This window comes from Octopus sinensis, linkage group LG11 (assembly GCF_006345805.1).
Source record: "Octopus sinensis linkage group LG11, ASM634580v1, whole genome shotgun sequence".
Classification (NCBI taxonomy): domain Eukaryota; kingdom Metazoa; phylum Mollusca; class Cephalopoda; order Octopoda; family Octopodidae; genus Octopus; species Octopus sinensis.
Window position 1 is genome coordinate 44,940,467 of NC_043007.1, and position 18,779 is coordinate 44,959,245.

At 36.1% G+C, this 18,779-nt stretch overlaps 1 protein-coding gene across 1 annotated transcript; it reads left to right on the forward strand.

Moving 5' to 3' along the window:
• The first annotated feature begins 818 nt into the window (after nucleotides 1–818).
• Nucleotides 819–17,098, forward strand: LOC118760869 (epidermal growth factor receptor kinase substrate 8-like protein 2). Its single transcript, XM_036507452.1, has 5 exons — nucleotides 819–863; nucleotides 3,463–3,637; nucleotides 6,538–6,667; nucleotides 8,285–8,359; nucleotides 13,667–17,098. The coding sequence occupies exons 1-4, from the start codon at nucleotides 845–847 to the stop codon at nucleotides 8,351–8,353; spliced, it is 393 nt and encodes a 130-aa protein (XP_036363345.1). The 5' UTR covers nucleotides 819–844; the 3' UTR covers nucleotides 8,354–8,359; nucleotides 13,667–17,098.
• Nucleotides 17,099–18,779: the final 1,681 nt, after the last annotated feature.

The window sequence follows — 18,779 nt, forward strand, 5'->3', positions numbered from 1 at the left end:
TTCCTATAAATGTCTGGGCCCCGTGTGTCGAAACTATTCGCCTGCTGAGCGTCAGTACCAGTACCACGATCTCAATATAACCAAATGTTACTAATTTCTTTACTCTTTTACTCTTTTACTTGTTTCAGTCATGTGACTGTGGCCATGCTGGAACACCGCCTTTAGTCGAGCAAATCGACCCCAGAACTTATTCTTTGTAAGCCTAGTACTTATTCTACTGGTCTCTTTTGCCGAAACGCTAAGTTACGAGGACGTAAACACGCCAGCATCGGTTGTCAAGCGATGTTGGGGGTACAAACACAGACACGCAAACATATACACACACATACACACATATATACATATATACGACGGGCTGCTTTCAGTTTCCGTCTACCAAATCCACTCACAAGGCTTTGGTCGGCTCGGGGCTATAGTAGAAGACACTTGCCCAAGGTGTCACGCAGTGGGACTGAACCCGGAACCATGTGGTTTGTAAGCAAGCTACTTACCACACAGCCACTCCTAAGCCTGGAAAAAATAAATTATTGGAAACAATAAATCATTGCGTGGATCTAAGTATTCAAGGAGTGGAACGTACGATTTCATTTAAGTCAGACTCTGTTTCATGTACCCAGAAGAGAAAGCGTTGTTACCGAGGGTGGTGAGGGAGATGCGCTGGAACAGCTACCCTGACTCACGAGGCGCGCACTGAAAGATTTAAAAAAAGATCCCTTCAGATTCACCGTTTTTCGACAAACATTTATACTGGTGATGGTGATGATGCTGGTGACAACGATGATGACAACAGCTACCATGCTGATGAAAATTTTGATGACAATGATGAGAATTGTGAAGATGAAGTATGGACAATATTGTTTGTGGTAAGGATTATGACAACAACGACAATGGGGATTGATGATAAGGATAATGTGAATGAGGACAAGGGGTATGATAATGCCTATCTATATTAGAGACCATCATCATCATCATCATCATCATCATCATCATCATCATCATCATCATCATTATTATCATCTTTATTTCTACATATGAGAGATTTTCTTTATTTTTACTATTGTTCTTGGTGTCATCATTATTAAACCATACGATTTTTCTTTTAACTTGTACATTTTTAAAAATAATATTCTTTCGTTTCCATTTTTTAAAATGTTATTTTATTTTTCTAGATAACTTTCTGCTGACATTAAATTATATTCCACGTCAATTGGTTAATATATATAAACCTGATGATATGAAATATGCTGTTAGAATTGTTTTAGAGGGAAAAAGCGGGAAGGGGGGGGGGAGAGAGAGAGAAGGAGAGAGAGAGGGATTGAGAGTTACCATATTTATTGTCTCAGTGGAATTGTCTTTTATGGATATTCCTTCTTATCATTAAAAATGACTTGAATATACAAACACGCACACACACATCCTTTTTGTATAGATCTCTCTCTCTCCTCCCCTCTCTCGGTATATGTATGCGTATGCATATATATATCTGTATGCATTTATATATAGGTGTGTATATATATGTACATGCATGCATGCGTGTATAAATATGCACCCAAACATGTATATCTATCTATCTATCTATCTATCTATCTATCTATCTATCTATCTATCTATCTATCTATCTATCTATCTATCTATCTATCTATCTATATTTGTATTATAAATATATTGTTGTATTTATAAGCTTATCCTATTCATGTTGAAATATGAAGTTTCTATCAGACTTTTACTTTTTTTTAGCATTGTTTATTTCGTTTTGTTAGATAAATGTGTAAAATTTATCACCCTTATCCTTGTCACCTCTATGACGACGACGACGACCACGATGACGACAATGACGACGACGACGACGTCGACCGCCGCCGCCGCCGCCGCCGCCGCCGCCGCCGCCACCACCACCACCACAACACAACAACAACCAGTGGAGGTGCAATGGCCCAGTGGTTAGGGCAGCGGACTCGCGGTCGTAAGAACGTGGTTTCGATTCCCAGACCGGGTATTGTGAGTGTTTATTGAGCGAAAACACCTAAGTGCTACGAGGCTCCGGCGGGGTGGGGGTGGGGTGAACCCCCCTGTACCCTTTCACCACAACTTTCTCTCACTCTTTCTTCCTACTTCTGCCACAAAGCAGAGGAACCATGGTGTAACCCACTATGGTGTGGTAAACTTTCAGCCCCTAATCTAGATTGTGAATCGTCTGTACCCCAGGATGGTTCAGCTCTCCACCCGTTAAAAGCCACAGTTTACGGAATGAGGATAACAACGTAGCTTTCGCGCCCGTGCAACTGCCCGTCTATCGCGTGTGATGGCTGGATCTTCAAGTTGCCACACGCATTCTTAGTAGCTTAGAGTAGGCTTAGAGATCATTCTTTGTGGCTAATGGCGTGAGTCCTGATTGGAAGAAGAGAAAAGAGGAGGAGGAGGAGAGAAGAAGAAGAAGAAGAGAAGAAGAAGAAGAAGAAGAAGAAGGGGAGAGAGGATGAGGAGAAGAAGAATAAGAAGAAGAAGAAGAAGAAGAAGAAGAAGAAGAAGAAGGAAAAGAAGAAGAAGAAGAAGAAGAAGAAGAAGAAGAAGAAGAAGAAGAAGAAGAAGAAGAAGAAGAGAAGAAGACGACGACGACAACAACAACCCTCTAGTGTTCCTGCAACAACGATTGTAACCACTCTGGAATATTGTTACCACCGCCACTATAACAACTACTGCTAGTATCATCTTACTACTTACATTTCCATTGTCATCATCTTCACGACCTGCACCTGAACTGCCGACGGCTAATTACATAGTGTAACAAAATTTTTTCTTTGTCTTTGGTCAATAAGTGCTGTTTTCTGTTTGCTTCTATCTAGAAATCAAAGGAAATGACTGCCATTCCTTTTAAACTTTGCTTTTGTGACCTGGACATTAGTGTTCTGAAACTGTCACTATTTTCCATTACATTTCAGACAGATTCAGCGCCGAGTTGCTAAAGCAGAAATATCGTTATAGCAAATATTCTGTTCAATACTACAAATTTACTTCTCAGTTGCTTGACTTTAACCACTTGACCATGGCCCTTACTAGCTGACAATATGTGCCCCTTTGATCATGACCAAGAGTAGTGGGCTGGGAGCATCATAACCATGTGCTGATAAGGGTTCTTTGGGGCTTGAATAAATGTTACAAAAGCAAAGTTTGAAGGAAATGTTAGCCATTTTTCATACATTCTAGGGGTAAGCAAATAGGAAATAACAGTTGCTACCCAAGGACAAAAATTGTGTTACACAGTGTTATTAATATTCTTACTGTTATGACAACTACTTGTCACGTTCACCCTCATCATCATGATGATAAGCCTAAGATTTTTGAGAAAAATCATGGTCCCTCTAAGAATTTAGCGCCACTATATCCCACCTCCAGGTTATTTGCCGCTTATGACAGTTTCAATTTGGCCGCTGTATTTAAACAATTTTGTCTTTAATTTTTCAGAAAACACAGGTATGGACGTAGTTGACAATATTGTCGCTCAAATAGATAGCACACACATTACCAATGACTATGAGCACATGCAACAGAACCGAAAACCACGCTCATCTAGTATTACTTCAACATCCAACCAACCGGAAGTCCGTGCATGGCTTCAAAGAAATGGCTTCACATCTAAGTAAGTTTGCGTTCTTTTTATTGATATAACAGCCGATCTTTCCAATATATATATGTATAAAATATGCTTACTTTGCTTATGATAACCGATACAAGATAAACGTACACACACACACACACACACACACACACACACACACACACACACACACACACACACACACACACACACACACACACACACACACACACACACACACACACACACACACATAAATTATCTTAGATAACTGGGAAGAGGAAGCGCCAATATAGAAATAGACATCGGTACCGGAAGTAATTCTACATTGGTATATAGAATTCTTAATCTTAGAATTATTAGACATAAATTTAATTCCTTGGAGACCAAAACTATGTTGTTATTATTATTATTATTATTATTATTATTATTATTATTATTATTATTATTATTATTATTGGAAGGGATGGTATTAACAAAATTAATGTTAGAACTCTCAGAAAATGAACTTTTGTGAAAGATTCTTTGTGTTAGAGAAGGCAACTCTAACTATATGAGAATCAATAATTGAATAATATCTAGAATTTTTTTGGAAAGTTCTTACCAACCGCTTCATGGAACTGCAAAGGAAGATTAGATTTAATTTGCCTTCCATACGTAATAACAAACCAAATAGTTTTCCTAGTAACAGTCAAATTGTAAGTGGTACTATCTATAAAGAACGGTGAAATACCTCTAGAGTGAAAAAATGGGCTTAAATAACAGTTGCCTCTCTTACTCTGTAAAGGAATTTTATCATGTTTTGTGTTGTCAATATTAGAATTAAAATCACCCATCTTATTACAACTAGAGAGACCTGCTTTATTGTGTGCATGCCAGAGTGCCTTATTGAGTATAATAGGGTTGATTGATGAATAAAAGCTAGGTTAGAACTGTTCAGAGATGGTTCCAAATCTCTCGTTCAGGAGATGATAGCCTTGAAGATAAACGAAGCGGTAGGCCAAAATTAGTTATTTGGCATGATGGATTAAATGCTTTGATTGAACAAAATCCGAGAACAAAGCTTCGAAAACTTACATCCGAACTTCAAACATCACGCACAACTGTTTTTGGACACCTGTAAAAAGTGGGAAAAGTCAAGAAAACGGACAGGTTTGTTCCACATCAACTGAACGAGGTTCAAGAAAACAGACGCCTCGAAGTGTGCTCCTTATTGCTTTCTCGACTAGAAAAAGACCATTTTTGTATCAAATAATTACTTGTGATGAGAAATGGATACTCTTTGACAACAGCAGGAGAACAGGACAGTGATTAGATGCAGGAGAGTCACCTAAACACTACCCAGACACACCATTGCACCCTAAAAAGTTAGTGGTCATTGTATGGCGGTCTCCGAAGGGAGTTATTCATTATTGATTTTTTGCAACAAGGAAAAATTGTAACATCAGCATCGTATTGCCAGGAAATTGATTGTATGCATGAGAATCTGAAAAAGAAGCAACCAAAACTAGTGAATAGAAATGGCCCATTTTTGCTCCACCACAATGCACAATTTCACACTCCTCAAACTATGGGCCAAAAGTTGCAGAGCCTGAATTATGAGATTTTGCAACAGCCTCCCTATTCCCCTGATCTCTCTCCTACTGATCATTATTTATTTAAGCATTTTAAGCTTTTCATAAGCAATAAAACATTCTTAGAGAAAAGGTAATTGAAGCATTCGGACATTATATTACAAGAAAAAGATGAATTTTTTAGAGATGGAATATATGACAGAGAAACATTGGGTTAATGTCATAAATGAGCATGGATCATACTTTGATTAAGTAAATCAGATCTCTAACAATTCTGAACCATTTTATTGTTACCTTTCAAATACGACATTTCATGTAAACTAATCTAAGATATATATCTATATACACATATATACATGTATATATATATATACATACACACACACACGCGCATATATATATATATATATATATTATATATTATATATATATATATATATATATATATATATATATATACATGGATAAAAACAGTTTGATTCAAATTCCTTGGTACTCTGAGTTTCAAGCATGTCGCAGGTCTTCGACCATTGGGTCTGATTGAGAGTTCGGTTGAAGAAAGTCAATGTTTACTACTGGACGTTAGTCTGTGATTGGTCGAGAAAGGTCATGCGGTGTCGCAGTTTGATGTCGGTATTTCAGTGATAACAATTACTTGGAAAATAGCGCATGGTGACGTGTATATATATATATATATATATATGGTTCAGATATACAAAAGCCCAAAGACAGAAACGGGTGAGGGAACAACAAGCGAAGTGTATTAGTTTGACGCTCGGGAAAACTGGAAAAGTCTTCGATGTTTCGAGCTTACGCTTTTCGATTATATACATACATTACAGATAACCCTAATCTTGTGATTGAGGAATCGATATCTCCTTAGAGATTTAGACTTATTTCCATTGTGGTACCTTTCCAAATATATTTCAGAAGAATTCGCAGGCGTAAGATATCATTCTGAACATATACTTACACATCCATACACATTATGTATTTTACTGTATAAATTGAGGTGCATACTACAAACATCAATATAATTGCAACATCAAATGTAATTAGGTAATGAATGTAAACCATGATGCATAGAAACACAAATCATGAAACATATTTAAATATATATATAACTTTCACAGCCATAAGCTCTTAATTTTATTGTAATCATTATTGTATGATATTGTTTCCAGAAGTAACATTGCTTTTGTGTACTCAGCTTTTGTACACTAAATATAGATACATATATATTTAGGCATGATAGATCAAGCGCACATGTGTATAATGTGTCCTAAAAGAAATACTATACTTGCAGATAGTTCACGTAGTATTTAACGAAAATCATTAACATTAAATTAGCATTTTCTTTTGATACAGAACCTGCAATATTCTCTGGAAATATGATGCCCGCGAGTTGTTCTCTTTAACAATGAATGAACTTGAGCAAATGCTTGGTTATGAGGAAGGTTACAAACTTCAGTGTCACCTGGATGGTCACAAGCATAAGGCAAGTATAAATATGTAATTCACTGAAGGGTGGAGACTTAGCGGAATACTAGTGCATGTATGTGTACTTGTATCGATGTATCAAATGTTGACAGTGATTTCGAAGTTTCGTTTTACTAGCCCGCATCAGACTGTGATTTTATTTGGTCTTTCAGACTTTATATTAGTATGTTAAGTATAACACGTCGAGCACACAGAAAACCCAGCAACACATACTTCCTTAAAATACCCCATTTTAGCGAGAGGATAACTACAGCCATCCAAAGAGCCATAAGAAGAGAAGGGTTAGACATACAACTAACCCACTCCGGCCCCTCTCCGATAAGACACCTAGCAAAGAAACGAGAAAGGGACAGCAATCAATGCACACTAGCTAACTGCCCCATCCGTGACACAGATTTATGCCAACGGGTAAAATGTTGTGTATAGAATACAATGTAACAAATGCAACAAGTTCTATGTGGATAGCACAACAAAACCGTTACACATTCGCATCAAAGAACATCTGAACTCGAGAGCCTCCTTCTTCAGAAAACATCTTGACAGATGTCGGAATACCGACAAAGGCATAACAGTCACAATTGAGACCATTGATAAAAATTTGGGTAATCTAAGAATTAAGGAAGCTATCCCAATAGACAGACTAAGGCCTCAAATTAACAACAGGCTGGAGGTTGGCAATCAATATATTATTTAACTACATCATTTTTGACAACATGCTCATGTATTATATATGTATATATATATATATATATATATATATATATAAAGGTACGTATAATGCATAACTTAGAAACAGCGCTGCGGATGTCCCAACACACACTAGCTTGAGACATGGCCGCCCTCACGTATCTCTAATGAGGAATTCCGGAAGGAGTTTCGTGAGACCACTGCAGAGACGCTTCCGGAAAAAATTTCAGTAACCGTTGGAAAACCGATTATAGCAGTGATCGATCAATTCCTAGCGATATTCCAAAATATTATTAATATATCAGACTATGGGAAATTAAATTATAGCGGTTATTATAGTCCACTCTGCATTGTTGTGCCATCCAAGATACGTTATATTTTACAAACAATACACAATGCTTCAAGCGAACTACTATATTCTCCTATATATATATATATATATATATATATATATATATATATATATATATATATATATATATATATATACATGTATATATATTGTATTGTATATATACCTTCTTATCTTTTATCTTTTGTCCTTTACCTGTTTCAGTTATTAGACTGCGGTCATGCTGGGGCACCGCCTTAAAGTTTTAGTCGAATGAATCAACCCCAGTATTTTTTCTATTAAGCTTGGTACTTATTCTATCGGTCTCTTTTGCCGAACCTACCGCTAAGTTACGGGGACGTAAACACACCAACAACAATTGTCAAGTGGTGATGGGGGTGGGGACAAACACAGACACACAAGCACACACACATACACAATGGGCTTCTTTCAGTACATTATCGACTGTATCTTCCCTTCTTTAGTACGATAATGTGAAATTAAGAGATTTGGTTCGTTATTTGTAGTAGTGTCTCCCTGATTGGTTCACCACTTTCTGCTTTTAACTCTGTTATGTCTTTGGTTATGTTTTTACAGAAGAAACTGGGGTATGCTAATGAATTGGAAGCTGTTCTACGATTCCGCAGGGGACCACCGGAAAAGTAGATAGGAGTAAGTACACACACACACACACACACACACACACACACACACACACACACACACACACACACACACACACACACACACACACACACACACACACACACACACACACACAAAGCGAATTTAGACACGCTTTCACACACAAATAGTTGTACAAGCAAAAGAACACTGAACGAATCTCGTAGAGTTTAAATGTTGGATATATAATGTAACAATCGACGTTTCAATCGAACCATGTACATTATGCTTCCATTGGATTTTCAAATTGCTGACACTATGTGTCAGTTGCAACTCTTGACAGAAATATTATCCTTTTTCGTTGACGGGGTGGAATTTGAACTGGGAACGCACAGAGTGAAAAAGAATACCGCATGGCATCCTACCGATGTTCGAACAGTTCTATTAGTTCACCGCTCTGAACCCACAAAAAACATTAAGTTGACCACGCGGGATTTGAGTACAGAGCGAAGTTCGGAAGAAATACAGCAAGGCATTCCTTTCAATGCTCAACTGACCTCGACAATTTGCCCCTCCTCTATGTATGGGCTCACGTGTTAGGTATCGAAGTGATTGAGGAGCAACGTGAGATGAAGTATTTTGCTCAAGAGCATAACGCACTATCCGGTCTTGGAATTGAAATCATGATCTAGCGAATGTGAGTGCAACACCCCAACCACTAAGTCATGCCCTCTCATGATATATTATATATATATATATATATATATATATATTATATATATATATATATATATATATAATATATATATATATATATGTGTGTGTGTATATATAAATATAAATTAGAGATAAAACCACTATCATGCAACTCAAACAGTGATAGACATAGATAACAAACATATATTTTTATAACTAGATCTCAAAAAGTATAAAAATGAATGATCAATTTATTATATATTGATCATTCAATTTTATACTTTTTGAGATCTAGTTATATGTTTTATAAAAATATATAATATTTGTTATTTATGTTTTGGTTTACGTCTATCGCTATATTGTGAAATTTGATTTAATATTGAATTGAAATTTTCCCTGTAAGTTTGGAGTTATACTCCCTAATATCATTAATATATATAGGGAGAGTTTACGAAAAAAACAAAAGACGAAGACAGGTGGTGTACAAAACAAATAGGTGTATTAGTATAACGCTCAGGAATAGAAGAAGTCTTTTATGTTTCGAGCCGACGCTCTTCTACAGAAAGTGACACAGAAAAACCAAGGAGAGAGAAAATGTGTGTAGTGGCTAACGACCTATCATGGCATATATATATATATAATATATATATATATATATATATATATATATATATATATATATATATATATATATATATATATATATGTATATATATGCAATTACGCAGATAAACGGATTAGATATATTAAATACTAGCAGAGATACTCGGTGTTGGTCGGGATTTAAATGGCATAGTTTCTATATATGGTACAGTTCAGTTGAAACGTGATACGGGGAAGTGCACCATTGACGACAAAATATTTGTGGAGTAAATGAAGGGCTAATGCGACAAAGTGACGTGTCATGCGGCTGTTTGAAAGATTGCAGACCCTAACCTTGTCATGGAAAAGTGGATGGGAGTATGTAATTTTCGAACACAACAAAAAGCTCTCGGTGGATATACTTTGCGGCTGCCGGCGCTGCCGCTGCCGCTACCATGATGAATAATCAACAGACATGGGAACTACATCTATGTGATAAATTAAGCCCGTGGGCGCGCTCAACAACACTACAGAAGAGAAATATACATGAAAGAAATTACATGATAAGGTGGGGATTGGCAAGGAAGCGCTTGAAAACAATATTGTCAAGCGATATTTCGGCTTGGAATCAATAGTCGTGGCTCAACCGTGCATTCCGCGTAAATAGCGTGTGACCAATGTGAGGACAACTCAGTTCCCACACGAAAACAATTCTGCATGCAGCATCGGGGTACACAATGTTACATTAAGGACACGGTCTCTAACAAACGTGGTTGGGTCACGTGACTTTGGGTTCTGACGTGTTTGGGAATCAATAGTCGTGGGTCAACCGTGCACTCCTTCGGGTAAGCAGCGTGCGACCATTGTGAGGACAACTCAGCTCCCAAACGAAAACAATTCTGCCGCAGCGTCCGGGCACGCAAGGTCAAATTAAAGACAGTTTCTAACTAACGTGGTTGGGTCTTAGGCAGCATAAATTAGTAGGTTAATGTACATGCGATATTTCGATTTGTAATCAATAGCTGAAGAATATTTGTATGGGCTTCGTCTATGCTTAGAAGGAAGACTTTCATACTGAAGCTAAAAGAAAATAATTGAATAGTTGCTTAGGATTTAACATATTTTAACATATTTTTCATAATAAACATAGTGCGTACCAAACAGTTTTTATTCCAACAAATTGATACACATGGTACCACAGCAACAAACTATTATTGCTACCACTTAGACAACGCAGTTTGAAGTTTACATCGGTTCATCCATTTAATACAACTTACTTATATCGTTTCAGTAACTGTTTTTTTCCAGTTTGAACAGAAGCAATGCGTGGACCATGCGGGCATCGTATGTACCCTAGGAAAGTGGGGTTTTCAGCCCTCAGGGGCCCCATTACTCATTATGTGAAAAATTTGAAGAATCTAAAACCATCTCTAGAACATAAGTAATGTATGTTCTCAGTTTGGAGAACATCAGTTGCGAACTTCAGAAGTTCTGCAAGTTTACACACACACACACACACACACACACACACACACACACACACACACAAACATACATACACACACACACTCACAGATACTCAGTCATATATATATATATATATATATATATATATATATATATATATATATATAAAATAGTATGGGCATGAAATACAAAATATGTATATATGTAGAGATGCAAAACGAGAGAAAGCAAAAAGTGGAGACTTTCAGATGTCGAATATTTAAGTATAAATAAATAGATATTTATATTAATAGATCTAACTTACACATAGTACAAACGACAGAGAAAATGAAACGGGTGGAAGAAAGGCGTTATAAGTCTAACAGCTGTTTCTGAGGGCTCGGAGTTCCATCATAATGTTGGCAGATGTAGTTAATCACAATATGCGGCTGCAATGGAAACAATCACCATTAGATAAGATGAGCCTTCGTCATCAGGGTAGATTCGATCTTACATTGCAGTTTCAGTTCTTAATACATTTTGTGTTTTTAAGTTTCGTGCCACAGAACATATTCCTGTAATTCATGAGGCAAATCAGTGAAATCTACATCAATTATTCAATTATATTATTGTTGATTTTATGATTTACTATCCCATTTAAAAACCCCTGGCCACACAAAACTCGGTTAAAGTGTGTTAAGAAGCACAACTCATTCTTCATGAAAAGTTTGAGGTCAATCATTTATTTTTGGGTGACTAAAATAAAGAATGGATAAACTGTCAGAAAATTAGCGATCTTTGTATTTGAATATTTGTAATAGAGAGAATTTATGTAAAGTTCTATCCAATATAATTAACAAGTGCTGCAAATAATTATAACTGGTCACAGATGCCCAGAATATTTGATTTCCATTGTAAATCCTTGTTTGCATAATCAAGCTTAATGAGCAATATATTTCACTTGGATTTTCTGCGTTCGGATGATGACTGTTTTGAAGATATTACGTAAGATGATATGTGAGGACAGATTCTAACCATAAACACATTAGTCGTAATAAATAGCTAACTATGTCAAGTAACGAATAGTCAGAATTTATTCACAAGAAATTAAACTACAATCCACTACACATACACACACGCACACACATACACACACACGAGCGTACACTCACATATATAGTAGCAAATCTACAGTAAATTACATACGTACACATTACCCAAACCTGTGAGATGGAGATTTAGTTTATCGAAGAAGTGAATCGTCACAAGCAATGTTTCTTTCTTCTTCTATAGTTTCAGCTCAGAGCTGCGGCCATGCTGATGCACCGCCGTTTTGCTACTACACTGTTATTACTGTTATTACTGAGAGCCTCCTCCAATATGTGGAACTTGGTGAAGAATGGAGTTTGATGTAGCTACCCTCATTTGCTCCTCTTGCTGTGAGGTAGGTTCATCTGGGACTTTCGACAGGAAGAGGTCCAGCTTTGATTTAAAAACGCCTATATCTACTTTGTGCAGGTTCCTCAGGCTATTTGGGAGAATATTAAAAAGCTGTGGGCCCCTGAAACCCGGGCTGTTGCAGTAACTGGTCCTGTTATATTATATATATATATATATATATATATATATATTATATATATTATATATATATATATATATGTATATATTGTGTAAATCATCTTGAAAAAACAGGAAAATTTGTCATCAATCAGCCATGGCAAGTTCTTGACAAACTTTACCGCTTTCTAACGGCATCTCTGCGTTCAAACATAGATTATTATCTTATTTGTATCTTACAATACACATTTCAACACTTATAAAAAAAAATGTTTGTTTATATTTATATACACGTAGTTATATATATATATATGTGTGTGTGTGTTACATACATACATACATAAATACATGTATGCATAACTAGAGAGAGAGAGAGAGAGAGAGACAGACAGACAGAGAGAGACAGAGAGAGACAGAGAGGGCGTGAGTGAGGTTTTTCTTGTTTTATCGTTCTGTTGTCCGAGTGAATAACAGAGTGTGGAATCGTTCTTTATATCCGTGATTCTTGGTTTGATTTCTTATGTCATTAATTTTTATTGCCTAATATCGCAAAAGTGTGTGCAGCAGACACACACACTCGAACATTTATGCATGTGTGTGTGTGTGTGTGTGTATGTGTGTGTGTGTGTGTACGACTTTGAGAGAGACATTTGTGTACACGCTGAACATAAGAAATAGTAAAAACTGACCGTTCGGTGAAACTTAAAATAAAATCACAAACGATAAGGAATGATTCCAAACAGAATTAACCCAGACCAGAAAGCAATAACGAAATAAAGGGAGAGAGAGAGAGAGAGAGAGGAAAGAGAATAAGTGAGCAAAAGATAGAAATGGAAAATGAAAGAGAGAGAGAGAAAAGGAAAAAATGGAGAGAAAGAGAGAAATAACGGGAAAGAGAAAGAGAACGAGACAGATAGATAGATAGATAGATAGATAGATAGATAGATAGATAGATAGAGAGAGAGAGTGGGAGAGAGAGAGAGAGGGAGTGGGAGAGAGAGTTTGATGTTTAATCTGTATATACCCATTCGTTCCATTAAACTTCTTTATTGTATTTCTGTTCTTTCTTTTTAGAATGAAAACCTGTTAATTTCATCATTCTTTTGTGAACCTAAGCGATGAAACTGCTTTTTAATTATAACTATGAAGTTGTTTGTAATAATGATAAGTATTATTATGGTAAATATCATTATGATGGCGAAGAAATATACAATGTTGAGAAACAGTCCTGAAACGTCTGAACATTGTTAGGAGTTAAACATATCCTTTTTTGTTTGTAGTATATATATTTTAATCTTTAACTAGTTTTTGTCATTGGATTGCCGTCATACTAGGTAATTATGGCCTTTAAGCGGGTATCTTAATCGATTTTATTGATCATAGTACTTATTTTAAATCTGGTGCTGGTCTTATAGATATCTATCAAATAACTAGGATACAGGGTTTTTTAAAGGGTAAAATTCGACATACTGGTAAACATTAATGCTACGGACACAGACACGCACAGACAAACAATAAGAAATATCGAACAACCACACACACAAATATGTGTGTTAGTGTGTATGTGCGCACGCGCATAGCACATGCAGAGCAGAGCAAAATACGTGACTCACTCGTCTTTCTTTCCTGGTCATTAGCCAACCTCAAATTTTCCACCGTCTCTCTTTCTCTTCTTTCTTGATACTGATCAACCATCCACTGTGTAATACCCCGTTTCCCTTTTACTAGAGATAGGCAAGACGGTGGTTTTTCAGTATACGACCGCATTCTTCCCGTATCACGTTACATAACCAAATTACTTCCGTCTTTAACAATTAACCAAACCATTTCCGCTTTTAACAATTAACTGAAGAGTTTGTTTTAGTTTGCCGCAATTTCTTCACTTTTTCTTTCCTAACACTCTTTAGTTCGATCTTCCCCTTCTCCCTATGGAATACGACCCATCATACTATTAAACTTCAAAGGTCATAATCTTTGATCTCTTTCTCACTCTCAACATTCAACATCCATGCTTTGCTCCCATAAAGTGCAATTGAAATTATTATTGCTCATAAAAAATTAGTTCTCCTTGTTATTGTAATCTTTTTTATTTTACCTGACTGGTATAATTTTACTAAAGCCCCTGCAACTGGGTCTATTCCGCCATTTTATGTCTTTGACCTCACATCTTCTGATATTGTTCTGAAATATCTTAAATCCATGGCTAATTTGAGGCTCTTCATTACCCTTTCTCATAGATTGGCTTGTCTCTATTTGTTGGTTCTTTTTTTTTTCAGATCAACATTATACTGATTCTTTTCGTAGTTAGCCATGACGTTTTCTTACATTGCTAAATTTTCCCTATCTTGTTCTTTTAAATTTATCATAGCAAAATGGATATCACTGGGATCTATATCACCTATTTTAGTATTCCTTCCAAATGTTTGACCTCAGGTTAACCCTGATATTGGAAACCTGTGACATCTTGATGTCTCTAGTCAGTCTAGTCAGTCATGAACAGAATCTAGTCATGAACAAAGTCTGCCTCTAGTGATGAACAATATATTTGAGGCTTCACAAAGTGACATGCCTCGTCCTGTCAAAAATCTAGTCATTACGAAGTGATGAAGATGGTTAATTACACCTCAAAGCGATATCTCTAGATATGAACCAACCTTCAAAGTCCTTATACTTGCTAGAAATCAATCTCTGATCACTTGTTGACAAAGTGACATTATAAATACTGGACAGTTAAGTCAGAACCAGAAAATATTTCAGATTCGATCAATTTGCTAACTATTTACATGACAAATTACGGTCTACATTGCAGTACCAGTCATATGTAAGGGATGATGTTTCATACACAATGGTTTTTCGACCAAGTGTGTCTATAGACTTCAACCACCGGTCCACAAATGTGCTGTTTCTTCAATAGCTATAACACCACTGACCTGTAAACTTCCTCTCTCTGTTTCTTCTTCCGCTATTACATCACGAATCCAAAGATAAACTGTTTCCCGTCTCTAATTCTTCTACCACTGCTACACTATTATCTCACAGAGATATTATCTTCTGTCTACCCCCTTTTCTAGTGCTACACCACTACCTCATAGATGTGCTGTCTGTCTGTGTCATGCTGCTATTACAATGTAATGTGTCTCTTCGAAACAGTTAAATACATCCCCATCTACCCAGGTATACTGTTATAGCCCTCTCTTCTCATACCTCCTCCTTTTTTTATTTTCTGTCTTACTTCCCATACACATATACACACGCACACATACACACACACACGCACGCAAACACACACACACACACACACACACACACACATACATACACACACACACAAACATATGGTGGCCTAGCTATTAGACAAGATAAATCCTTGCTTCTTTGCATCTATTTTCGTGTGGAGATTGAAGAGAAAAGCAATTGAACACCCATCAAGGAAGATTAAATTATGAAATCAAGAATTCTCCTGAATTAACATGAGATTAAGTATAAAAAAACAAACAAACAAACAATCCCTTTTATTTCTGGAGTTAAGAAGACGGCTCTAAGTATTTGCTTCTGGCTAGAAACATAAGACATAAAATAAAAATTACGAATAGCTTATATAATTATTGTAGCATTAACGTATTTAAATATTATATAGTCACAAAATTATATCACTAACATATTTATTCATTCTTTCTGGGAGATTCGAACGTGAACATGCTGATTGCTGTTGTATTTCGTCATAGGAGATCATCTCTTTTTAGCTTTTGTGTGTTCATAACACATACGATTCATTGATGAGGTGTTTCGACCTTATTGTGTGTCTCTTCAGTCAAAGCTATATCAGGACAATGAATCTAAACACGAGTTGTGGACCTTGTTTCTAGAAATAAGCAAACAAATTATCTGCTGATGCTTGCGATGTTTACTAAAGAGATAGTAATTGATATGATGCGCGCAGAACAACGAGAATCCGAACGACAACGTATCCTATTCATTCTTAATACGTTCTTGCAGATTCGAACGTAAACATACTGATTGTGAATAGCTCGGTAACTGCCAAATCGCTAATGATTCATTGCGTGCACCTAATAAATTATATAATTACTGATGTTTTCATATAGATTTATATTTATACACAGACATACACCCGTACGTATACACTCACAACACACGCCCACACATATACACTCGCACACACGCATACAGCTGTATAACACACACGACATAAAATAAGAACAAAAAAATTATTCATATTTACTTTTAAATTTGATATAAAAGAATATAATCTTGCTAAAGTGTATTCAGAAAGTCTCGTCCGAATAAAAAAAAAAAGTGCAGCTAATCGGTATTAATTAATTTATAACATTAATTTGGTTAAATTTAATTAATTGATATCTAAATTTGAGTGCTGCTCACATGCATGGGACGATTTTACTGCTGGCTTACATGCCATAGACCACTTACAAAAGATAATGAATATTATATTAAATATTGAATTTTTTTCTGATCAATAAATATTTTGCTAAAATTCAAACGAATCTGTGTTTGTTTCTTTTTTATTTAATATTTTGTTTGCATTTTAATTTGAAAAATATATCTTAGATTTACCTAATTCATAATCTCAGTAGATTCAATGAAGGGTCTCTATGTAATCGTTCAACCTACCAGAAATAGCAACCAAACATCGTTCAAATCATGCCCTACTGTCTTAAGTAGGGTATATACAAGATCTACGTGTATATAGATATTTTAAATGTTATATACACACCGTTATTTTAACCTACATTCAGCTTTCGCACAAATCAGTGAAAGCTTTGTTTATTGCTTTCTATATCGGAACGAGAATTTCGAGATTGCACAGGCAGTCCGAAAGTGTATGCCACTGAGGAGACCAAATCAAGTCGAAACACAAGTCTCTGACGATCCGCTGAAAATATTCTCAGCGAGTTATATGTTTTTAACACACTAAGCAGCTTAAGAGAATTTTTTGTAAACGAAATGTTACAGCTAATGCCGTTCTACATTTTTATATACATTATAATTGCTCACATTGTTAATGTATAGAAATCGGTTCTTTCTCTAATAGCAAGAAATCTTGAAATAAAACTGAGAGGCGAAGTGACGTGCATATCATCCCAAGGAGGATTAGTGAATTCTATTAATCAGAAGACCAAATTATAAATCTGATGTAGTTCATTGAGAAGATAGTGCATGGCTGCTTGACACGAAAGACGCATGTCATAAAGAGAATAAGCTATATTAAAAGTTGGCATGGAGTACCGACAAGTTTATGACATCCCATTTTGAAGGCTACCTCCATGCAATTCAAGAACAAGAGATCCCTACAAAGTTCTAGAGCATAAACGGTAGGAAACATTGATTTGATAAATATAGGTTGTGCAAAACTAAAATCGAAGACTGCTCACTGCCAGAGACTGTCATCTATATATTTTCTTCCCAATAGACATGAGATTCGATAACCAGAATAGTCTAGTACTGACTAAGAAAAAGGAAATTTTCAACAAAGTTGACTATTTTGAGACCGATGGGTCCAAACAAATATTGGTAGAATTTAAAAGAGTCACCACACACACACACACACACACACACACACACACACACACACACACACACACACACACACACACACACACACACACACACACACACACATACACACACACACACAAACACACAGACATACACAATTAGTGGTAAAAAATTGCAATTAGAAACATTTAACACCATGTTTGTAAGAAAGGATTGAGTGCAAAAGCAGAGGTAAAAGAAATTAACGATGCGGAAGATTCTGGAACTGTGAACGAACGTTTAACACAAAACTAGTGCAGACATTTCAAGGAAGGTGACTCCAATCTCGAAGATAAACCAAATTCAAGGAGACTTTCTGCTGTGGAAGATGAGGCCTTGATTAAAATTTTGAGCAATAGCCAAGCACAAGCACTTGTAAATTGTCGGCAGATCTTAGTCTATCATAAAGTACCATCGATCGTCACTTGACCTTCATAAGCTAGGACTTGTGAATATACGCTGTCGAGAAGTTCCTCATGAACTAACAAATGACTAGGATCAACGACGTGTGAACATTTGCAAACGACTGCTGGTAAATCCTCGAGATGCTCATTTTTGGTGCCTAATTGTAACTAGGGATGAAAAATAGACCTATTTTCGCAATCCTAGTTAGAGA

What these genes read in the sequence shown, in the direction of transcription:
- LOC118760869 (XM_036507452.1), top strand. An exon ending in AGAAATGGCTTCACATCTAA is followed by an intron (nt 3,638 to 6,537) that starts GTAAGTTTGCGT and finishes CTTTTGATACAG; the next exon opens with AACCTGCAATATTCTCTGGA. An exon ending in TGGATGGTCACAAGCATAAG is followed by an intron (nt 6,668 to 8,284) that starts GCAAGTATAAAT and finishes ATGTTTTTACAG; the next exon opens with AAGAAACTGGGGTATGCTAA.